Source organism: Salarias fasciatus, chromosome 7 (assembly GCF_902148845.1).
Source record: "Salarias fasciatus chromosome 7, fSalaFa1.1, whole genome shotgun sequence".
Classification (NCBI taxonomy): Eukaryota; Metazoa; Chordata; class Actinopteri; order Blenniiformes; family Blenniidae; genus Salarias; species Salarias fasciatus.
Window position 1 is genome coordinate 18813589 of NC_043751.1, and position 24014 is coordinate 18837602.

The 24014-nt window shown below is 43.7% G+C and overlaps 2 protein-coding genes across 3 annotated transcripts in view; both read right to left on the reverse strand.

Moving 5' to 3' along the window:
- Positions 1-249: 249 nt before the first annotated feature.
- On the reverse strand, positions 250-9270 carry rasef2 (RAS and EF-hand domain containing 2). 2 transcript variants are annotated; one of them, XM_030095745.1, is made up of 17 exons: positions 8768-9270; positions 7357-7509; positions 5594-5684; positions 5278-5373; positions 4601-4678; positions 4406-4521; positions 3992-4060; positions 2946-3027; positions 2733-2806; positions 2442-2637; positions 2241-2342; positions 1443-1587; positions 1274-1355; positions 1013-1127; positions 814-927; positions 662-738; positions 250-575 (listed from the first exon to the last, which is right to left on the reverse strand). In XM_030095745.1, the coding sequence occupies exons 1-17, from the start codon at positions 9079-9081 to the stop codon at positions 473-475; spliced, it is 2007 nt and encodes a 668-aa protein (XP_029951605.1). In that variant the 5' UTR covers positions 9082-9270; the 3' UTR covers positions 250-472. The 2 variants fall into 2 exon arrangements, with proteins under 2 accessions (XP_029951605.1, XP_029951606.1); XM_030095746.1 differs by having other exon boundaries at positions 2733-2803; positions 8768-9081.
- A 2056-nt stretch (positions 9271-11326) lies between these two features.
- Positions 11327-24014, reverse strand: part of sema4ba (sema domain, immunoglobulin domain (Ig), transmembrane domain (TM) and short cytoplasmic domain, (semaphorin) 4Ba) — a 41708-nt gene continuing 29020 nt past the window's right edge. The window contains exons 3-15 of the mRNA XM_030095744.1: positions 23388-23548; positions 23135-23197; positions 21663-21761; positions 21044-21155; positions 20702-20818; positions 20312-20469; positions 17793-17974; positions 17183-17333; positions 16785-16995; positions 16392-16507; positions 15834-15991; positions 15609-15700; positions 11327-15402 (exon numbers count right to left, since the gene is read on the reverse strand). Coding sequence (XP_029951604.1) covers positions 14630-15402; positions 15609-15700; positions 15834-15991; positions 16392-16507; positions 16785-16995; positions 17183-17333; positions 17793-17974; positions 20312-20469; positions 20702-20818; positions 21044-21155; positions 21663-21761; positions 23135-23197; positions 23388-23548 — 2393 coding nt within the window. The 3' untranslated portion in view covers positions 11327-14629. The remainder of the gene's footprint in view (positions 15403-15608; positions 15701-15833; positions 15992-16391; positions 16508-16784; positions 16996-17182; positions 17334-17792; positions 17975-20311; positions 20470-20701; positions 20819-21043; positions 21156-21662; positions 21762-23134; positions 23198-23387; positions 23549-24014) is intronic.

Below are 24014 nucleotides of genomic sequence, written 5' to 3' on the forward strand. Positions count from 1 at the left end.
ATTAGATCAGTTTTTTTTTTTTATCAGTCATAATTTTTTAAAAATTCTAAAAGAGGTTTGAAGTCCTTCAGGTTATGTGGTAAATATAAGACAACAAAATAACATTTCAGTGTCATTTTTTGAGATGCACCTGATACTTCTAAACTTATACTTGTCAAGTAAATCTGAATTTCGGCAATAGTATTCCTCACTTATGTCCCTTTACTTCTTTCATACAAAACGTACAAAGCAGCTAAGTAAAAATATGGATATGTTTATTGAAAAGTTTATTTATATTTGTACATGTGCATTTTTCCATCTATAAAAACTTTGACAAACATTTATAAAATTGTCCTTAAAAGTTTGAGGATTAAATATTCAAAAAAAATGTAAAAAAAAAATCTTGCACTACAAATGTCTGTTTTTGTCATGAAATAAAAATGGCAGCACAGTAGAGATCCTTCATTGCTCTTTGTGTCGGTATCTCGGTGTTCTACAGTCCGCAGCAGCTGTTCGGAGTCTTCTTCTGGCTGTCTGGATTCAGTCGGACCTGAGAGTTGGAGTTCTGCCTCAGTGGGACGCGTTTCTTCACTTCTCTGAGGAGGATTAAAGAACACAGTAGATGATTGTGGTGTAGTTTGGGGAAAAAGTGGAACACGGAGCCGTCTCTGTGGCTTGGTACCTCGCCAGATGTAGCACTGCTTCGACGACGTTGGTCCCCTCTTTGGCGCTGGTTTCACAGAACAGGGCGCCGTAGACCTGAAAGCAGAGCTTTACTTTGACACGTTCGAGTCCAGCATCTGTATAAACATTGGTTAAGTCAAGTCAAGGCACCTGAGCCAGCTTCTCGCCTTGCAAGCTGCTCACGCAGCGTCCCTCTGGAAGCTCCTCCCGGAGGTCCACCTTGTTTCCAATAACACACATGGGGATTTTCTCCTCTGTTGAGTCCTTTACAGAAACACAGGCTGCTGTTAAATACGTCGATGTTTTCTGCGGCGGCGGTCGCTCTGTTGGTCTGGATCACAACGGTTACCTGGATCTGATCCACCCACGCTCTGACGTTAAGGAAGCTGCTTTCTGATCCAACGTCGTACAGCAGCAGGACGCCGTGAGCTTTACGGAAGTAGGACCGGGCGATACTACGAAACCTTAAGAGAGAAGTGTACATAAAATATACCAGATATTCAAAAAAAAAGTTGAAGTTCAGCCAAAAAAAGTGCTGTGGTGTAAGTCCTGCAAGTCATCATGTTTTCATATTTCTGCGTTCTAAGCAGCATGAAGTGTTCCACTCTACCTCTCCTGGCCAGCTGTGTCCCATATCTGCAGGCTGGTCTTCTCCCCGTCCACCAGCATCTTCTTCATCTGGAAATCCACCCCTGGACACATGTAGAAATACCAGGTTTAAATTAAAACATCACATTTGGATGATTTTTTTGTGTGTGTGTGCTTTGGCACATGCCCACCCAGTGTTGTGGAAATATCTCCTCTGAACTCATTGAGCGTCAGTCTCAGCAGGAAGCTGGACTTCCCGGACCCGGCGTCTCCGGCGAGGACCAGGCGGTAAACCTGCGGGTCTTCCTCAGCGTCCTCCATGTCTGCTTCTACTGGCTGCCAACGAGAAAATACCAAGAAACTTTGAACAAAAGATGCAGACGAAAGCCTCGAACCAAGGTAGAGGGAGGCTTCGAGTGGACATGGAGAAAGAGTTTGATCCAACACAGAAGCATCTTCAGCCAAATGAGGATGAAAAAATAAAAACAAACCAAACACCTTGAGTGATCGACTGATACTTGACACTGAGATTACAGAATCAAGTCTGAAAAACCAAGTTGTACCATTCCAAAATCACTGCAGAGAAGTCCTGAGCCAACTAGAAGCAGCAGAAGACGACTACATGATAAAAGTCGCTTTACAAACTGATAGAATGGGCGTATTATCAACATCACCCAACTTCCAAACAAAAGACATTTGTGATTATGGAATCGTTTTCCGTTTTGCCGTATTCACTGAATGATGGGCTGCTGCAACTTGAACTTTGGCCCATCTGTTATATTAATAATCTTTATTGATATATAAGCCATACACACAAAGTGATAAAGAGGCTCGGATATGAAAAACACAAAGTAGACACGATGAAAAAGTGATTTTAAGAGCCATCAATAAACACAATGAAGTTAACAGAAAAAAATTCAAGTTCAATTTTTAAGATCTGGAAAAGCTCAGAAGGAAAGAGTAATCAATAAAATACTGAGAGGGTTCACCTTTGTGGAGAAGGCAGACAGACGTCTGCGGAGGGATGAAGTGATGGAGCTGGTCCGGCTCGGAGCCACCGACACCGCCGCCTCAGATTTCACCTCTGATACCTTTAACAGACGGAGGGGAAAAAAAAACATTTTGATTCCATTTGAAGGATCTTTTTTGGAAAAAATTCTAAGTTCCAGGGGATTTTTTTTTTTCCTGACCTCCACATCAGACGGGACATACGAGTAGCTGTGGTGCACCGTCTCCACCGAGCTGCTGCTGTCGTCGCTGTCGTAGTCGTAGTCGCTGCCGGAGCTCTCGGCCGTGTCCATCGGCGGGAAGACCCCGCTGTCCAGGTACTTATCGGCCCAGGTGGCCACGCGGGAGAAGGTCGCCGTCCTTCGATCATGCTCAGAGCTGCAGCCACACAAACACACACTTCAACTCTGACAAGCTAATTCCCAGAGATCAATCTGCAGAGTCACAGACGGGTCTTAGAAAAGCAGAAATACCTGCTGTGGATGAGCGTGCTCTGTCGGAGGGGCTTCATTCTCCGGGCTGGGATTTCGCTTTGGGGAGACGGCTGCTGAGGGGATTAGAATCACCCAAGAGGGGAACTTTTTAAAATCCCTGAACTGGAGCGACCGAGTCGACTGTCAGCTTTGACCCGACCGAATAAAAGGCAGTAAATATGAGGAAATGTGTGAGTAAACAAGGAAACTTACCCTGCGTTTAGCTGCGACCATTTCACTGGCCAGCGCCGAGCGCAGGCCGTCATTACTGTCGTACAGCCTCTGGTTCATTTCTCTGTTTAAGGACATGAAAGACATGAGAATCAACGCCTCTTGACTTCCATCACAGTGATTTAAAGGGCAATTAGAGTTTTTTTGTTTCTAAGTCAAAATTTGTCAATAAATATGTGATTTCGCCAGCTGCACCCGCCTACGGTTCTCCACGTCCATAAATATCCGAGTGGGTGAATGATGGTTGTTTGTGGAAGACCAGAGATTCACCTGCATTGTGGATTTGTAAGACCAGCGGTAGGATTGCAACAGCGCTCCGAAGCTTAAATCCAAAGTGAATTCAATTGGAAAAAAAAAAAAAGAGGAAGTGTTTCTTTAAAAATTGAATTACAAAATACAAACAGATGAGTGTTTTGTGACTCTCTACTTTCCAAACATTTTATTTCCTCCTCGGTAAACTTGCAGTTTTTGGAGGACCGCTGCAGCGAAGTTGCTCCAAACATTCTCAGACTGAATCACAAACTTTCTGTGGATGTAACATTTGAGGAAATCTTTCTCAGACAGACTCGACCCTGTAGAGATAAACCCTCTGCGGGGGACACACTGTTCCGCTCCAGCCTAAAGATAAGCTCTTGGTGAAACTGGTTGTGTGTTTGGGTTGTGTGTCCTCTGTTGCAGAATAAATGTGAAGCGATGCCTCCTGATTTCATTGGTTGATCTATCAGGTTCCTTTTTGAAAGCAATATGTTGAGTCTTAGGTACATTTTGTTTTGTGCTTCATTTGGCAGCACCCTGTGATTTCCCGTTCTTCATTTATAAACCAATAATTAGAACCAGCTGGCTTATTGTATCTTCAGTAGTGAACAAGTTGTGACTCATGATCAAAAAGGATCTTTAATTGTCTAAAAACATAATTTTGTTTGTACTCATGTTCGGCTCTGAAAATTCAAAACCAACATTTTTTAAATTCTCTCTTATAATTAAAAAGTTCCCAACAGAAAACATCAATAACCTGAAGACCGACTCACTGGAGGCTCCGAATCTGTCTGGAGTAAGACTGAAATTCCAAAACCATCCTCCTCAACTCTTCAGCTTCCCTGTGAAAATATACACACACACACACACACACACACACACACACACACACACACACACACACACACACACACACACACACACACACACACACACACACACACACACACACACACACACACACACACACACACACACACACACACACACACACACACACACACACACACACACACACACACACACACACACACACACACACACACACACACACACACACACACACACACACACACACACACACACACACACACACACACACACACACACACACACACAGTGTGTTGGATGCTGATGGTGGTGTGTGTGTCCATCAGACCTGAGACGGGGTGGATTCAGACGTTCACCTGTCGCGCTGAGCCATCTGCTCGGCGTACATGTTCTTCAGCTTGTCCAGCTCCGCCTGCAGGACGGACATGTTCGTCTGGGCGAGAAGCAGGGAGTCGCGCAGCAGCTTGTTCATCTGTGAGGAAAACGACTCGAAAAGAAAATCCACAAAACACACCTGGAATGTGTTCAACTGAACATCCAACACGACAAACCTGTGAGAGATCGCCAATGTCTTTCTTCAGCCTCATCACTTCATCCTTTGAAGTATTTTGTTGCAAGTCTTTTAGATCCTTAGCAAAAGACAAAAAAAAAAAAAAATCATAAGCATTTTTGAAACAGTTTGAAACAGTTTAATATACTGCAAGAACAGAAATCCCTTAAATTACCTTTTCCATAAATGATAGTATAATTATACCGTTTGTTCTGTTGTGGCATTTTAATCTCCCCAAAACTAAGACTCTCAATAAGTTCTAAATCAGCTGAAAAACAAATGGAGGAACGATTGATCAACCTCATTGATGTAATCTGTCGCCATCTACAGGACAAACGCAGCTGTACCGGATAGAAAGAAGTCTTTACCAAGTTGATTGAATCATCCGTGCCACCTTTCTACATTTTGGAGTGAGAGTAAGCATGTGTTTAGTGTTACAGGAACTAAGTATTTTCATAAAATGTGCTTTTAAAGCCCATTGACATATAGTTGATATTATGAAAGTGAAATACAGTTTAAAGACAATATTTAAGAAAGAAACTTGAAAGCAGCCACACCTTCTGCAGACTTGGTGTCATCTTCTATATACAGGTTCTTTCTTCTCTTTTTCCCATGTAGTTAAAAACCTAATTTCTTGTCCAGAGAGAACACAGTAAACAGGTTTCTCTGAAAACTGACCTTGAAGAGTCCGTCCAGCGCGGCCTGCAGGTCTGCGACCTCGTCCTCATGCTTCCTCTGCATGGACTCCATAATTCCCTCCATCTTCCTGTGCTCCTGCAAACATGAAACCAAAGCAGTGTGAGCTGCGGCCCGACTCCGGCCCTGAAGAGGGGCTTTCATCTGGCTCAACAGAGGCTCTTTGTGGCCAGAAGCACCACAAACACACAGGTATGGAAGAGGAAAGAATCTGTAAAAAAAAAACTTTTACTTCAATTTTGAAAACACGTTGCAGTGCTGGGTACCTTGTAGAGAGAGAAATATCTAATAAACTCACCTGGGCTCTCACCCTCTCCTCCGTCGCACAGAGCTCCTGCTGCATGTCGTCCTCCAGCTCTGCCAGCTGACTGTTGTTCATCTCCTCGACTCTGAAACGGAGAAACAAGTTTTCGCTGGCAGTCGAATCAAAGCAGACTTGAAACCACGAGAACCTGCTTCCTTCACGTCAAATCCACCTGACTGACTGGATCCTCTTTCATCAAAACAACACGAGAACCAATCGGGGCGACCGAGGGGCGGTCGGCAAACGCAAGACTCCACAGGTGTGCTGACCTTTCAGAGTGACGTTCGTCAACGAGTTCCCCTCACATTTAACCTCCGGTTTCAGCAAAACGCAGGTCTAGAGTAAATGAAACCTATTGCTGTGAAAACTACGGGAACAACTCGTGGGAAAACACCGTTTAGGGTCGGGGTGAAATGAAGGATGAAAGCAGCACATTTCCTTCTTCCTTGAAAGAGGAATGTCACCTTTCTCATGCCACACACTCGGTGAACCACAAAAGCGCCTCTGACACAAAACACACACAGCCCGGACACACAATCTCTTCCCATGTGTGAGACAGGACTTGAATAGCCGATTCGTGGTGCTGCGCGAAGCCTCACTTTACACATTTCAAAGGAAACGGTCAAAAGGCTTCGGCTCAAATCTCCTCAGACCTTTTTAAAAATGCCAACTCGAATATTAACTGTTCAAGTTTCATCTTGAAAATTGAGAATAACAGTAAAGTCTGCTACTGAAGGCTTTTAGGACGTTCATTTGGAAGCAAAGATATCAGAAAAATCACACAATGTCAAGGAGATTTTAACTGAAATAAAAGTGAAACGACTTTATTTAAAAAGCCCTCCTATTCAGTTACACTCATTTCAGTTATTTCAACAAGCGACAATCAGCTGTTTCATCTGACTTGATTAAAAAGGTTGAAGATTTGGAGATTGCTTAGTAACAAGGAAAAATACTGGATTTTTCCAACCAGCTGGTTTAAAAATAAAGTTAATCATTGAAAGTCTTAAGTCTATAAAGGTTATCAATGGCCTTTTAGGAGAGCTCCGTTAAAAAGGAGATAGAAAACATTGAAGTTAATCAAAAAAAATGAAAAGCCTTTCAATCAAACTGTAGACCTGCTTTACAAATCTATATAGACAGCAAACAAATGGCTGAAAAACAAGAAGACTGACAGATGATAGCAGTATTCTGCTTTGAAGTTGCTTTTTTGCTGTTTTGGTCCTTTTTCTGTACATTAATGAAAAGAAAGCAGACAAAACAAAAACTACAGGTCTACTGAGCGAAGAGCAAAGCTCCGCTGTGTGAGATGACACAAGAGGTGTGGTTCAGACGCGACGCACAAACAGTCCACATGAAAACACCATCAGCGAGGAGTCGAACCGGCGACTTCATCCGGGTAAACGGCTTACAGAGAGACGAGAAGAAAAGGAGCAGAATTTGTCAAAACGAGAGCAGGAATGGAAATGTGCATGCTGGCTGGAGGGATTACAAGGGGTCTCAAAACATTATGAGCAAGTAGGATCTTTTTGGAGAGACCCTTGAAATCCTTACATTTCCCTGGGAGCAGAAGCAGTTTGCCAGACGGACGGTTGAACAATTCTTCTAGTACAGCCTCATCAATACCATCAGGTTCACATGTTTGAAGTGTTGGTAAATCAGTTCAGGGGGTCACACAGTTTTTCTTGGCTTTACTCTAAAATGCAAAACGTTATGACTCCACAATCTGCATCAGAAACCTGCGCGGTGTCTGTTCTCACCGCTTCAAGCTGGTCTCCAGCTGTTCGCACGTCTGCCTGTTGTCCAGGCTCTGAGCGATGAGGGACTGAATCATGTCTTCATACAACTCCAGCACCGCCGCGTTTCCAGAGGAGCGGATGGCCTGGTGAAGGTCCAACAGCTGCTCCCGGAGGCTGCACAGGAGAAAATAAACCAACTGTGACAAACTGATGGGAAAAAGGTTTGAATCTTGAGGAAAGTGGCCAAACAAGTTAAACATGAGATTCATCTGATCTGATGAGTCTTGATACGGTAATACGTATGATTGATTACTTTCTTGGCACACTTTGGGTTTTAGTTGAACTTTAGATGTCTGAGTCTTTATAGTTTCTAACAAGTTTCTGCTTGACTGTGATGTTATAATACAGGAAAAAAAAAAAAAAAAACCCTGACAGTTTGTTGACTTCATGAACATTTTTCTTGCAGGTATGAAACGAATCAGGACTGTCAGTTCATTACATCTAAATAGTTCAAGTAATTATTCACACAGCTTTTAATCACTCTTCTTTAATACTAAAAATCCAGTTATTTTGAATCCACTGCATGGAAATGATCACAGTTCAGTCGTTGGAAATTTTTCACAATTTAATACCACGCTGATGATAAAACAGGCAAGACATACACAGTCCGAAATGCCCTTGAGCAAGACACAAAACCCTAAATTGATCTGCAAGGATTGGAGCTCTTTGTGTGGCATGTGCAATCTATGGAATGGGTTGCGCAAATAATGGATCCATTAGTGTAGCTACTTGGAAATGCAAAATCGACTAACCTTCCCGATATAGTTTTGCATCATGTAGCCATAATCGCAAATAGTTTTTAATTCAGAATATTAAATCTGCTCCAATGTTTTACATCGACTCTGCAATTAACATCTGTGCGTAAAAGCTTGGCTATAAATGTATTATTTTGTTTTTTTTGTTGTTTTTTTTTTGGAGGAAGACAAACGGATGAAGGAAGGATAGAATAAATACTAGCATAAGGAAGTTACAACAAAAGGTAATCTGAGAAAAAAAAAGAGAAAGAGTAGAAGTAGGCTACAAGAAAGAAAGAAGTGAAGGGAGGAGAAGGAAATAGAAAAGATGGAGACAGACCTGAAAGAACTGACGGGCAGAAGGCAAAGAGAAAGAAAGAGATAAAGGAAGATGTCCCGAATGAAAAGAAGGAAGAAGCAAAAGGGAGGAAAAAAAGATGCTGGAAGCTGAGCCTCTCTTATTTTTTCACTGTAGAGACGGATTGTGGTGAAATTACTGGACGTCTTGATGAAAAGTCAAGACTTTCTACAGGTGTCTCACCTGTGCGCTCAGAGTTACGCACGGAGGATAAATATGAAATGAAGCTTTGCTTTCGCCAACGCATTGCAATAATTCCCTAAATAATCCCCGGATTTACCTTTCAGAAAGCAGAAACTGAGCGTCCACCCTCCCCACAAACTCTTCCCCGGGGCCGCAGCAGGGGGTCTGGGCAGCCCCGGCGCCGAGCGCCGCCAGATCCAGCGTCCCGGAAACCTCCTCGAACATGGACGCGAACGCCTCGAAGTCGATGTATCCGTCCTTGTGCGCGTCGAACCTGTCGAAGAGCGCCCGGGTGTCGGTCTCGGGGACGCCGAGCTCCCCGCACACCGCCGTGAAGTCCTCGTACTCGATCCGGCCGGACCCGTTCAGGTCGCAGGCGGAGAAGAGCCTCCGGAGGCGGTGCGGCTCCATGCTCGGTGCGCACAAACAGACACCGAATCCAACACAGCCCGAGGGGGGGAATTCAGAAAACACAATCTTTCTCTCAGTTACTGAGCGACTGAGTCCTGGAGAGGATTAATCGGGACTTGCAGACCTGAGGTGGGCGGACGCGAGCTGGATCAATGCGGCCAGTGTGCAGCTTCAGCCCGCTGCAATTAATGAGCCTCAGCTGCGCGTCTGTGGAAACACAACAGACACCCGCAGCTACTCTGTTTGCCTTTAAGGTGTGTGGTCTGTGCGGGAGTTTTATCAAATGCACTGCTGTTTGTTCCTCTGGGTTTGCAGAGGACATTGGTGTCTCCACCGTGAGAGATTATTGAAGGATCATGTTACAGCAGGAGGCCCCCAGAGGTCAATGGGTCATGAAATAATCCCAGAAATATGATAGATTGAAGGAAAAATCTAAACAACGAGACACAAAGTGTGTCAGTGTGCACAAAGTGACACAATATGAGCCGATGCATATATTTCAGTTTCGTCTTCTGCCACCCTAACTTTCCTCTTGGTGTGATTGAGAGTGTGTGTGATGGCGAGTTGCTCTGTGATGGTCCAGCAACCCGAACCAGGGTGCATCCTGCCTTTTCTCCAATGTCAGCGGCTTCTGCCAGTCTGAAATATGTCACAGAGTATAGAAAACAAATAAAAAAGCAACTCAAGGAGTGAATAACCCAGAATCTCAATGTAAACACAGCACACTTCCAAATTGAGAAACTAACCAGCATTTGAGCGTGTCGACATTTATCCAGACAGAGATTACACTCAGTTAAAGCCTATGTTAACCAGCTGAAGCTGTGACGCAAATTAGTCAAACAAGAGCCACAAAATAAACAGAGAGGGATGTTAAGTAATCACACTATGACGCACAATAACACGAGACTGATTTTCAGTCGCATTAAAGGAACATAGATTGGCTGCAAAGAGATGTAAAAGTGAGAAACGTAACAGTGGAAATGTGACACAAAAAAGTAATAAGCAGAGGTTGTTAAATAAATAGAAAAAAGCACATGAAAGACACAAATGAACCACAGTGACACATAAAATGTTCATAATGAGAAACAGAATTGCTGCAAAGATGCACAACAGTCATAATCTGACAGAAAAACCCTCAGAATTTAAAAGATTGCCCAAAAACCTCACAGCATCAGTAATGTGACCCAAAACAGATGCAAAACAAAAGAAATGGAGAAAACTGTAAAATGGACAAAACGAGATGAAACATGAACACATCAAAGGAGGATTTTTGAAAAGCACAGAATGATAAACTGACACGAAGCTGGAAAACCAGAATTAACTCAAATTCTTTTTTACTGGGTTCTCATTCAGTTTATATATTTATATTACTCCTGACTTAGACTTGACTGCATGCTGCTGTTGTATTTCCAATTCAGTCTGCTTCTTTATTGAAAGACATGCAAGTGAGTGTTATTCTGTTAACTCGAAGCTTCATTTTGATGAACCTCCATACTAACAGCAAATTAAGTCATTCCTAAACAGAGGCAGGAGTTAATCACAACCATTGACAACAACAAATTGAGTGAAAAGTCTACAAATGTAGAAGCCCTAAAATGTCATGACATGCCCTTAATTAGAGAAAAATGTGGACAAATAACTGGAACTGAGACATTTTGTGTTCTCGCAATAGGTGTTTCAGTTGGAGACTGAAACTAAAATTACAACTTTTACCAAACCCACGGCATTTATTTTCCTCAGGTAAATCGTTGATTTAAAAAGGCATGTATATAGCGTGTTGTGTATATGATTGGGAACTGAAATAATGACCCACTCAAATAAAAAAGTATCCATTTTTTCTTTATTTGAAAAATTAAAATAAAGTGCTTTTTATATACAATACAAAAAAAAAAAAGAATAAACAAACAGTAGTGACGTATGATACAAAAAAATACAATTCACAATTCTTTTTAACATTGGCAGCTGCATTTACAAAACAATTTTACATAAAAACTTTTTGTCTTTTTCTTTTCTTTTTTTTTCTGTTTTAGCTTACAATACATGTTGACAAGAGTGAGCAACCTGTACTGTCACAAAGAGAAGGCCTGACTACAGTGGTTTATTAAGAGAAAGCAGACGACGATAAGTTCACTGTGGCGTTCTGAGTTTTAGGCTGTTATTTCAAAGAAAAGTACCTGCACACGGTTCACTAAATCACGGCCACGCTGTGCTTTTTGTTCATAAAACTGAAGTCTTGATCTGATGACAGCCACGTCAACAAAAGCTGCCGTTGGGGTTTTTTTTTTTTTAAATAACAGTCAAAGCGTGAGTCTTTCATACTGCATGAGTGATTATAGCTCAGAAGTCTTTGAAAGTCATCTTTGCAGTGCCATTTACAGGAAATGTATCATAATACTTTTATTTAATAGTTTATATATATATAAAAAAAAATCAACCAGTGGTTATTTGTTTACTAGTTTAAGAAAAGAAAGTTTCCCTGACTGAGGTTGAAGCCACACACAAACAAAACAAAAACAAAACAAAAAAAGCTCCCAAAAACAAAACAAAAAAAACACCCATGAGCAAATTTTGTACAACACTGTCTCTATTAAATTACACGTATTCATCATTTTCTCAAGTCTCTGAGCCACGCCCGGTTTCCTCACACCCACAGAGGAGCGTTCAGCTCTGCAGCACGACGACCTGCTCGGTTTTCAGACCAGAGGTTTTCAAAGTGTGGGAGAACGAGCCAAGCTGTGCTCCTCTTCCCCCTCGCTGCACTAACTTTCTTCTCACAATTATCGTTAAAAGCAGCAACAAAAATTCTAAATCTCCTCGTCGATGTTGTTGATTTGAAACACCTTCATACTTCTCCTGGTAGCAGTTATAGTTTCGAACTAAACTTCATTCAACTTTACCTAATGAAATTCAATACACCACATTAATCCCCTTTATTATGATTTGCTCTCAAAAATTAAAGGAATAACCACCTCAGGGTTAAAAAGCATCTCCTTCACCCTGAGATTTCTCCTTCTGGAGGAAAAGTCCGTCCCACGCTCTGAAAACCGCTGGTTCACGTCATCCTATGAGGCACATCTCTTGATTATTGTTTCAGAAGGCGTTATCCGCTCCCCCCCAAAGGCAGATTTCACACTAGATCCATAACTTGCATTTGTACTACTAAGGCTTTTAACATCATGTGCAAATCCCACGCATGCTGAGTCAAGCTGTACGCCTTTCCATTACGTCCACCTCTTAGTTTTACTGGCCTCGTCACAAATCCCAGAACCAAACACGAGTAAGACTGAAAAAAAAAAAAAAAAAAAACAACAACAAAAAGCATTGTATGAAATATAAAAAGAAATTAAGTTGTGCTATTATCTGACTCATACATTTGTGGTTTGTGTGGTTTATAGATGATTAAAATGCAGAAATGTTCTGTTTTCTTTCTTTGTTTTTTTAACTGAATGTGAATGAATGTTATTGCTTTTATGGTTGCCTTTTAAACCACTCAAGCAAAGCAGAGGCTCTTTCCTTTTTTCTTCACGGTCACTCATCAGTTCATATTCATAAAAAAAGTGAGGCTCTACAGATGTGTGGTATTTAAATCATGTTATGAACACGTGTATGAGTTAAATATTCAGTATAATTTCACTTTTGTGACAGATATTTAAAATATTTTTTTTAAAAAGTGACTTTCTGTAAAACAAACATTTGGCCACGTATTCATCAAAGATATTTAGTAACTTTTACCAAGTTGCAAAAAAAGCCTCTTGCTGCAGGTTTAACTTAATATATACTGGACCCTCGTCTTTTATCACGGCAGCCTGTCTCCAACTTTTCATTCTCACTTTCTCTATTAAACGCAGCAAAATGGCTAAAATCTTTTGCATACTTACAGTTGGTGTGATGTGCGTCTGTACGTTCAAGAGTGTGCATGTGCTGTGTGCAGAGGTGGAAGTAATCGGTTACTCGATGAATCGTTCGGTTGCCTGAAAAAAAGGTCCCATCGCTGCTAAAAAAGCATCTGAACGCTGTCAAAGATCGGGGATTTTGACAGATCTCAACAGTGAATCACTTGATACGAGGATATTTACTCATCTACAGGTTCAAATCTCGAGCACAAAAAAATAGCCAAATATACAGAACAATACAGAATGACAGGCTCTATAGGGCGGACAAATAGACTGCTGGTTCTCTGTAAACAAACCTTAATTAAAAAATTAAAAGCGTGAATTCATTTAATCTTGTGCGTGAAGTTTGTTGGGATTTCCATTTTGGATGCAAACGTGCTCGATTTTTTTATTTTATTGTCCCAATAAAGAGCAGTGTGAGATGGTACTTTGCCAGCTCCATAAACCATAATTCCTCAAAGTGTTTTGGGGAAAATAACAGTAAGAACAATTAAAATGTAAGCAATATAACAGCAGCTGTACTTGAATACATTTTTTCATTGTTCTCTTTCCACCTCTGTCTGTTTGTGTGTGTGTGTGTGTGTGTGTGTGCGTGTGTAGTGCCACTGAATTCAAAGTAATCAACAGCGCCGACGCCCTTTGTGCTTACTCGGACTCCAGGTGAGGGTTTCTTTTTTTTTTTTTTTTTTTTCCATGTTCTCCCCGGTGTTCGCCTCACTTCACATTATTTTGCTTTGCATAGACTGCCTATCCCATAAAGAACAGCGTGATATAATACCTGGAATGAGCTTTTCCCCTTCATCACATCTGGAGAAAAGAAAGCGAGACAACCCTTGACATTTCAGTCAAAATGAAGTCAGGCCTCCTCTGAGGAACATCTATACCTGGGAACGATTTCAATACTTAATACAGCTCCGTACGCGTCGTCGTTTTGGACTAAATTCTATCGTTTCCTCGGTGTGTGGCGGCTGAGGTGAAAATAGTTCTACTGAGGTGATTTCTAGCAGTTTGTAAAGTTTTGATTACACTTCTTTGTGTTTCTGTGAGTTCTATTTAGGTCTGAAACCATGAGTGTGTGACGGTTGAGTCTTTATATATTTCTCGTTCATCGCCGACTTGTTTGTGTGTTTTCTAGTGTGAGTGTTGACCTTGCTACAGTACAGTACATAGTGCATAGCCTCAGCGAAGGGTACAAGCTGACAGGATGAGAATAAAACAGCGAGCGCTGTCAGTCGGTGGCGGCGGCCGCGGATCGCTCCGCCTCCCCGGAGCACCACCGGTGTGTTGGGATGGACGGACTGAGCGGCGGCGTGGGGGGGGAGGGGAGGGGAGGGGGTTGTGGCGCCACCTCGATGCTCGTGACCTTCCTGTGAGCCAGGTGTGAAAGCATCAAAAGTCAGAAGGCAAACTGGAACTTCTTCACTGTGCTTCAAATGCTTTTTTTCTTAAAAAAAAAAATAAAAAAGGATGACCGGAGAATCAAATGAAATGTACATGGACCACAGGAACAGAAAAACAAAACAAAAAAAAAAGACAAAGTGCAAAATCGGTGTGATGAAATGTTTCTCGGTGAGGGCGCTGTGAACCCTCCTGTGTTTCGTCTCTCTTGACAAGTGCATTCTTTCCTTTCGAGTTTCTGCGGAGTCACTCCCTCCTCACACTATAGAGTCTTTGATCTCGGAGCCCAGTCGGACTCGGGGCCGCGGGCACGTCGGAGAGATCTCCACGTGACTCTCCCTCAAGTTCAGCGGCCTCTTCTCCGACTCGGAGAAGCTCTTGCTGTTGTCTGGCGACGAGCACTCGTGCGGCGGAGTGCTGCAGATGTAGTTGTCGTTGAGGGTCTGGTAACCCTTGTGATCCGACGCCGACGCCGTGACCGCGTTGCCGTTGAGCGGCAAGTTCTCGGCGGGCTTCCCCGCGATCCGCGGCTTCTTCTGCTGCATGTTGGGACACTCGCCCTCCTTCAGCATGGACTTCATGTGGTCGCGGTTCCTGTAGACCACGAACAGGGAGAAGACCACCAGGGAGAAGGCCAGGAGGGCGCACACCACGATCAGCTCGTTCCAGTAGGTCTTGGTGGTGATCTGCGGCGAGCGCGTCTCCCCCGGCAGGATGATGAACTCCTCCTGGGAGACCTGCGGCGTGCGCGAGCGGCCCGTCAGGGTGGTGCTCTCCCGCCGGGCCTCCCCCCTCACGCAGTAGTTGGCCAGCAGCTGCCTGAAGCCCTCCTCCACCGACCAGCACTCGTAGGTCTCCTGCCGGTCCGCCTGGGCCACCACCACCAGGCCGCCCTCGGGGCTGGGGTAATGGAAGTGACCCGCGCTCTCGCTGAACTCCCACTTCCTCTCCGCCAAATTGGAGCGCAGCTTGCAAGGCAGCACTTTGAAAGTGTTGGCTGGGATAATAATCACCTGGCATGATGACATTCCTGCAAAAAAGTGCAAAAAAGCAGGAGGCAGGACTGAGTCAGACGTTGCATGAAGTGAGCCGCGCCGCCTTATCTGGCAGAGATTTCAGAATAATAATGGATCGACACAATGAGCACATTTTAATTTAAAAAGCAAAGAAAGGGGGGAAAAAAAACCAAGTGCCACTGTGAGAGTCTGACAGTTTGGAGAGGAGGAGGTCACATACGTGTAGGTGGAGGCTTAGCAAGCCGTGGGCTCTGCAGAGTCTTATTGCAAATAGCTGATGTGTCTGCTTCATCCACGTCGTGCTGCCAGGTACTGAAAAACACAAAAATTAATCACTCAGGGTTTTTTTTTTTTTTTTTTTTTCTATTCAAGCAATCTTCTATCATCTAATATTTGCATATTAGAGAGAGCTTGTTTGTGGATCCTGGCGCAGAGGGACACATACTTGCGCGGCGGCGCCAGCCTGACGTCCACGCACTGCTTCCCGTTCCAGGCGCAGTACGGGTCCCTGGAGAGGACGCACTCCCCGCAGCTCTGGTAATTAGTGCAGTTCGCGACTGGGACCTCCACCAGTTCAGAGAAAGAGGAAACGTACAGCTTTCCCTGTGGAGGAGAGCGATGGCGAGAGGGCAGGGGGACGGAGAGGAAGTGGCCCAAATGCAGTTACTGGGTTACTATTTTCATCCAGAGACGTCACCGTCCGGCCCTGATCTGATTCTTTACTTCCGAGCAGTTTTAAAGGAATTCCTTTGCCCGGGTGCGTTCGTCAAAGCAAACACACGCCAGGACTCAGGAAGTGTCACAAATCCAGCTGTTAAAGCCCCAGCTGTTTACAGATCCCCTGAGAGAAAGACGCATGTAATGAGCTGACTGAACACACGGCCCGCTGCAGGCTGTGACTCCTAATGGCTCGTGGAATCTCTAAATTACTAGCAAATGAATTTACTGAGCTCATTAGTCGACATCAGGAGAAAGCTCTGTGGATTCGATCGGACCGCCGTACCTTCTCTGTGTCCAGCTCGATGTTCTGCACCGGCTGGGAGTCACGGAAAAGAACCATCTCCTCAATGATGTGCATCTTGTTGTTGACATTAATGGCTTTATGGAGCCTCCCATCATCTAGAAAAAAATAAACAACAGCAAAACTTGTCATTAATCACGAGGAAATTAACTGCAATTAAAACTTCAGCTGTAAAAATATGTATTTCAGTTTAAGAAATAATAGTTTTGAAGACATAAAAACTAATTAAAAATGCTTTAAATAATGACTTCTTGTCAAGACTTACAGGAGTCAAGCAAAGGAAATCTAACCGACACATTCACAGGCTTAAAATGGTTTAACAAACCACGACACCCCTGGTTAAAGCTGGCGATGGCGGGGTCGATAATCCCTCACCTGTACCAATGAAGAGCACATGGTAGGCCTTTTTGGCTGCCTGGACTCGATGGACGGCGATTTGCGTGTAGCGTACGTTGCGTTTGAGCAGCAGCGGCTGGCTGCGGATCACGCTGTCCATCAGGAAATGGTCTTTGACGAAGTTCAGCACCTTGTCTGGCATGTGCAGCGAGGAGGAGATGCCCTGCTCCCGGGCCGCATTGGTGATACACTGTGGAGGCGACGCAACAAAAGTTGCCATTTTCTATAATCGCTCTTTCAGATAAAGACACTGTCTGTAGTTACAGAGCTCATTATTGTTATTTTATGAACCTTCATAACCTGCAGACTGTGTGTTGCTGAGAAGTGACATGTATTTCTTGAGTTTCTCCAGCAGAGGGCGGCAAACAGACACTCACCGCTCCAGGCCTGGGCTCTGGGACCGGATGATTGTAGGTGTACCACTGCTGGGTTTCTCGGTTCACCTCGCGGTACCGGCCGTTGAAGGCCTTTTCCACCTGGCCCATGGTGAAGGAGCAGACGGCGGAGCTTCCCGACGCCCCTTTATACCTGGAGAGGCAAGAGCAGGGAAATGAGTGAGAAAGCGTCGCAGCGACGATCAGTCAAGTCCACAGTTCTTCGTCTCCTCTTCGCTCTTTGTACATGCATGGACCCTGCAACATTAAATTTGACACATTTCAAATTCAAATGAGTGCAAATTCACGAAGAAGCAGCCCACCTGCCACAGGAGCAGGGGGTGGAATACATTTTCAGATAATTGCGCCTCCCTAATGGTCCTCCTTCGTAGTTTGAATCCCCACAGCTTTCACAGATACATGAATGTGGTGGGGAGTACGACACTCTTTTGATTTGTTTTTGGCCTAAATGAACAGCTATTAGGATCCATTTATTAGGATATTGACTCTGACTTAATAAAATTTCATTTCAAACACATCTGACACATATCAGCCGAACCTATTTGAAGTTTGAAGATGTGTGTGTCGAGGCAGCAGAGAGTGAAGCGCTCACCACTGAGAGGTGAAGACGCCGTAAAACACCGTGCTCTCCCAGTCCTCGGGGCTGGGCGTGAGCACAAACATGTCCTGGATGATGTTGAAGGGGAAGCCGTCGTCGGGCAGGGAGCAGAGAAGCTGCGCCTTCAGGAAGGTCGTCCATTTCTTCTGCAGAACCCGCTCGCCTCCGATGTCGCCCTGTAACACAGTTACTGCAGGTTGAGGGTGTTTTTCATGTGAGGCCAGCAGAGGGTGCAACAATATCACTCTGACACCTGTGGCAAATGAAGATCATGGCTTTCAACAATTCGATGCACACTGCGACCTGATAGGATCTGACAGGCTTAAACGGTGAAATGGTAAATTGTGCCATATGTGAATATAACACACAGATCCTACATTGTCAGGAAAAGAGTTCTGTCACCGTTGTTTTGCTTCTACACATCAAAAATAGAAACCAAGGAAAGGTTTTAGGTCCAAAAGGTGAACCCGCCTGGAAGTGAAAAAAACAAGAATCCATAATAAGTGAAATTAACTGTGTGTGTTGAACACAGATACACCCCGAGGCGCAGGACTTCTAGGTCAGGGAAACAATATACAACCTCACACAACCGGCAGAGATCAAAACACTCGGGGCTTAGAGGAGGGCAAATGCTTTTAAATGAAAAAGGAAAAAAGAGACGTTGCTCCTCGACAATCCCTCCGCAGTGACACCACCGCTGTGATTCCGCGCCTTCGGCACAAGCCTTCAAAGTGCTGCGAGAGACTCAAGACCTGCTTGACACGCCGACTAATTTGGCTACGCAGATTGTACGATAGGATGTCAGCACAAATTGGAGGGCGACTCTATCTGAAAGCCTCTGTGTGTGAGAGCAATTCCAGATTGTGTGGCGCATGTGTGAGAGTGAAACAGATTCTATTCCGCAAAGAGCCAGAGGAGGATCAATTTCAAGAACTTCATTTGGTTTTAGACTCACCTGATATTTAAAGAGGCGACCACACACTCAGCTTATCAGAGATCTAATAAACTGAAAGCCACATTTTCTGCATACATTGATAGATATGACGATGTTACTTTCAAGTAATTAATCTACATATAATTAGCATATATGCTGGTTTACTTTGTTCTCATTTCTCCCCACCCATCCCTGACCTCAACAGCATGGAACTCTTAAAGACGCAGCTTCAATTGACTCCGGTTCAGAATTACACCCACAAGAAGAAAAGGCCGAGCGGGATGAGAGGGGAAATGACACACGGCCAACACTGAGCTTCTGAAGCGATTACTTATTGTAGCAGCCCGGGCAGATAATGAGCAACATACATATTCTCTGGTCCTTCTGGCTGAACCTAGTTTTATAATTTAATGCCACTCTGGGCTTAAACCGACTTCTGAATAATTGAAGCAAATGCATCCCATTCATTAATCCCTTGTAAAAGCATCCCCTTGTTCAAAAAGCTGTTCAAAACGCCGAGTACATGGCAGGCAGTAATGGCTTCTTTCTGGGATGCGGAACAAGCCCGCAAATTAGAACGTGCGTCGCGCTGTTTGTTTCCAGCCAAACATTGTTTATCATTCCGCAGTTAGCTTCGATGAAGTGGAAACTGTGTACTAAACACCTGAGTATACAACAAACACAGGGACGGCGGCCGCCACACAGTCAAACAGGATTTTGAGGGATGAGGATAAAGACTGGCCTTTAATAATTTATCTGAAGCTGCATTGAAACACAATGTTACTCAGAGCTAATAAGAATGCACCTCATACTACAGCTTTGTGTTTTACGTTTCTCGCATCTTTGTTTTAGCCTTATACAGGACGTATGTGGCTTTTTGACTTTAACATACACTCAGGATGCTTCATATTCAGCCCATATTTTAACCCTGAGAAAGCCCATCGTTAATGCACCGCACGTCAATATTTGCATAACTCTGTCAGCTGGAATGCGCTATTCCTAAATGGGATGTATGGAAAATCTGAAAGGATAATTGCATGAAGATAAAGAAAATACATCCCTCTGGGCAGCGGCACTGTGAGTCACAACATGGCACCACTTTAAGCTGTCAAAGCAAGCGCCTTTCAAACACTTTGCACAGTAATACATATGATTACTTTAAACGAGATAAGCAATAGCCTTGATGATAGTTTAAAAAATCTATTAAGTAAGAAATTATCATGCACAATTTCAGAACTTGTTTGTTGTTTGTGCTTTACAGCACTGCATATAGATGGTACAGCTCTGTGCAGGCTAAATTTTACTCATCTAGCATGATGCAAGTCAAAGAGTTTCTATCTGCAACGTTGAATCTCTCCGGTCGGCCACCGAATCCAGTGTCAACAGACTTATTCGGTGGACAATAGGAGCATGTAAAGAGCAGAAACACGCAAAATGCACTCACACACAAACAAGCTCCTCCTTCCCTGGTTTGATGGATTCCTACACTGACGGTGGGGGTTGATGTTGCTCAAGGGTGAAAAAAAAAAAAAAAAAAAAGCCTCTTTAGATGGACTATCTTCCTTCAAGCATCACTCACCTTACACACACGAGCAATGCGTGACACAATCGTGTTGTCAAAGAAATCAAACTCCTTTCCCGCTTCACTGAAGAAGAAGTAAATCTTATCGTCATCGCCCACTGGGTTGCCCTTGGGCTGGCTTTCCTGGATGTAGGCAGAGCCAACAAAGGCTGGGTCTGAAAGGGAAGCAACAATCCTGTCACACTGGGATTCAGGGACCGCCGGCCCTATTCCCTCCGACAGCCACACATTAAATGGAGTTCAGACTGCAGGTGAGAATCTTCCTATACATCCTATAGTGACACGTACAGCTGAAGAATTTAAGATCATATAAGATTTTCTGCATCTATATTTTCATTATGTATGATTATATCATGAGAAGTCTTGACATGGAGCCACAACACCCACCTTGAAGCCAGTTGAGGGAGTTTTCTGTTTTTAGAGCAGTTCCTTGGCTGAGACTCTTGTAAATGATGGGTTCATTTCCTTGGAAATTACTGACTGTACCAGCATACAACTCCCCATCTGCAATACAGAAAAGAAGACCGGCATAATGACAGTATTTATCAACGGGGGAATGGGCTTCTGCGTCATCCATGGTAATGAAATCCAGAGGTTACGCCCTAATTTGTGTCTGCATCAACCGCACGGATCTTGTTTCTCCGCTGATTCCCACGGAGGATTGTATAAATCAGAATTATCAACAAAGCCTGGCTTCTATCGGGAAGCTGAACGCTTGGTGAGACCTACCGGCCATGATGGCAGTGGACTTGTATTCAGGGTTGAATGGGCAGCGGCTCCGTCCATCCTCTGTAACAATCTCACCCGTATCACTCTTGACGAGGGAGAAGTCCGCAGTGCTCTGGAGGAGAAGCAAAACACACACACACACACACACACACACACACGCATGTTAAAAGTGGATGTGTAACCTGCTCTGACAATCTCTGTCCCACAGAGAAAAGGTGGACAGTCAGCGCTTGGTTGAAGCTCGGGTCATTCATGTTTGTTATGGATTGTTCTAAAAGGCCATAAAAGATTTAAAGCGCAGGATTGAACATCAGATTGATTCTCGTATAATCAAATTACATGCATTAAATATTTTGATCCAGCTCCCATAGGCAAAGCATGTAATAAAATAATGCATTTACACTGTATCTGGATGGCAGAGGCTTCGGCCAGACAGCTAAGTGAGCTTTGAGGCAGGAAGCAGAGCATGTGCACAGCAGACTGCGGATTTCCTTCCTCATGAATCTAATAACATCATACACACACTGTCTTGCACCGGGGTTGGTCAGCTTGTTGAAAATACAATATAAAAGAGAAGACAAAATAAGGAGTGCAAAAAAAATAAATAAAGTACACTTACTATATATGCACAGACAGGACTGAAGGCATAAGTGCCGCACACGTAGAGGTGGGTGCTGTTTATCCGCAGCAAAATCTTGACATAGTTGAAGCAATCCGTCTAAACAAGAAGCACAGAAACAAATAGCATATTAATTGCAGTTAAATGCAGTTGACTGTTCATTTTACTCAATGAGAGAACAGAATGGTTTGGAGACATTCGTTAAAAAAAGTTAGAAGTGGTGTGTGAGGAAAACAGAAACAATCTGCAGATATGTAGGCAGCAAATAATGGTTGTTATACACCTTCTTTTCATCATATGCGTCTTTACTGCTTTATCAAAAAGCATAGATATGCGAGACATGCAGTACAAGAGCTGTGTTCTGCCGTCTACATACGAGTTCATCTCAGCTTTTGTGTTGCTGCTTCGTTTCGCCGTCATTTGTTTGTTCATCTGTTTCATTTAAGAGCCGGTGTTACGGCGAGTTCGGCACGATGCCAAAAAAATCTCCCAGTTTGTGAGACTGCCTGCAGTGTGGAGATGAAAATCCAGATGTTAATAATGACTGATTTACTCAAACAGATCAAGATGGAGCGCATCAGCTAACTGATGTAACTCCAGCGGAGCCGAATGAGTGAATCAGCCAGACTGAGCTGCACGCTGCCAACAGCTCAGTTAATGCCTGAAAGTAAAGCATGAATCACATCTTCAGGTAATTTGGAATTTTTTTGCTGAACTTACAAACTTAGAGCAGCACCCTGGTTCACCCTGAACCATTTTCTAGTGACGCTGCTATAGGTTGAGACTGCTGGGAAACCGACACTGAGCTTCTTTACTTTCTCGTTCACCATTGTCTCCCTCCTGTTGTCTCTGCTCTTCCCTTTTCTCTCTGCTTCCCGGCAGGATCTCTGACAGTGGAACAGGAAGTCCGTGGTCTGAGCCTCCCACACCAATCTGCAGTCAGTGGATTTATATCTGTTTGCTAGTTGCTCTCTGTCTCCGTCCTACCCCTTTCTCTCCTTTTATCCTCTCACCCCAATCACGCCTGAGCCCGGCTCTGCAAAGGTTTCTTCCTGTTGAAGGTCTTTCTTCCCCACCCTCTCCTCTGCTTGTTCATGTGGAACTGTTGGGGTTTTTTTTCTCTGCAAAACTGCCTTGAAATGACTGTTGTATTTGACGCTATATAAATAAAATTGAATTGAATTGAACTGAATCGAATTGAATGTGTAACAGTGGAGGCTGGGTGACAAAAGAAGGAGTGTAACAGAGGAGCACTGTGTACGCAGGGAGGGGGAAATCCATTGCGGAAGAAGTGGATATCTATAGCTCAACAGGAAAAAAAAAAAAAAAAAAAATCCAGCGTTCTGCCCCAGGTCTGTTTACCAAGGGCAGTAATAGTCGAGTTAGTCAACCAGGCAAACCTGCAGTCATGCAAATGATGCTGGAGCTGGATGAGCTCATCTACTCCAGCTTGAAAGCGGCAGCTGACAAACCTGCAGGTCTTTGCCTTTGAAACTGCACTCCTCTCTCTTCCTGTCTGGTGTTTTCCACGTGAGCTGCAGGAGAGAAACGCCGTCAGACTCGCCATGTTGGTATAATACAGTGAAGTGTGTTATTCTCTCATTGGACCGTCGGGATCATATATTTATTATCATATTAATACCGCACCCCTGGGATCCTATTATAATCCCATTCATATTGATACAGTGTACAGCGCGTGGGGCTGCCGTTTCCAGGCGCTCTTACATTTCTTTGGAGCTTGGCTGCACTGATATCAGAAAGGTTGAGGGCAAAGAGAATCTCCCGGGCGCCGACATACAGCATGTTGTCTTCACTGCTGAGAAGGAGGGAAGTGAAGTTGGAGACTCCGCTGACGGAGAAACCTCTGGTTGTCCTCTCTTTTGCATCTGGAAAAAAATAAAAAAAAGAAGAAATGACAGAGAATTAATTTGTGAATCTGTGTCGGCTTAACAAGCAAACTGTCATTTACAATATAAACTCTGTGAGCCTGTTAAAGCTGCAAATGAATAAAATATAACTGAATGTACAAATTAATGGATTTCCTACATCTTTTTTGGGAACGCTCACTATAACTGACGTACTGTACAAATTATTCGAAAGGGCACAACATCTACAAATGTACAGCATCTAATGACATTTATTTCTTGGTAGTTTACGAGATAGCATACAAAACGCGATCTGGATGAATGGAGCCCACTGATGAAAGCGCAAAAACACGAAAGTTGAGGTGACGGAAAGTTCCCGTCAAACTCGTACCAGTGATACTGCGTCCACTAGAAACCATCTCACAGGTCTCTCTGTATTTGATATACCCAAAAAAATGTTTATCATAAGAAATGACTGTCTTCCAAA

Excerpts from the sequence above, each read along its gene's own strand:
- rasef2 (XM_030095745.1), bottom strand. The coding sequence starts at position 9,081 with ATGGAGCCGCACCGCCTCCGGAGGCTCTTCTCCGCCTGCGACCTGAAC. Across the intron at positions 3,028-3,991 it reads AGACAGATTCGGAGCCTCCA|AGAAATGAACCAGAGGCTGT; the intron begins GTGAGTCGGTCT and ends GTCCTTAAACAG. Across the intron at positions 1,356-1,442 it reads AGATATTTCCACAACACTGG|GGGTGGATTTCCAGATGAAG; the intron begins GTGGGCATGTGC and ends ACATGTGTCCAG.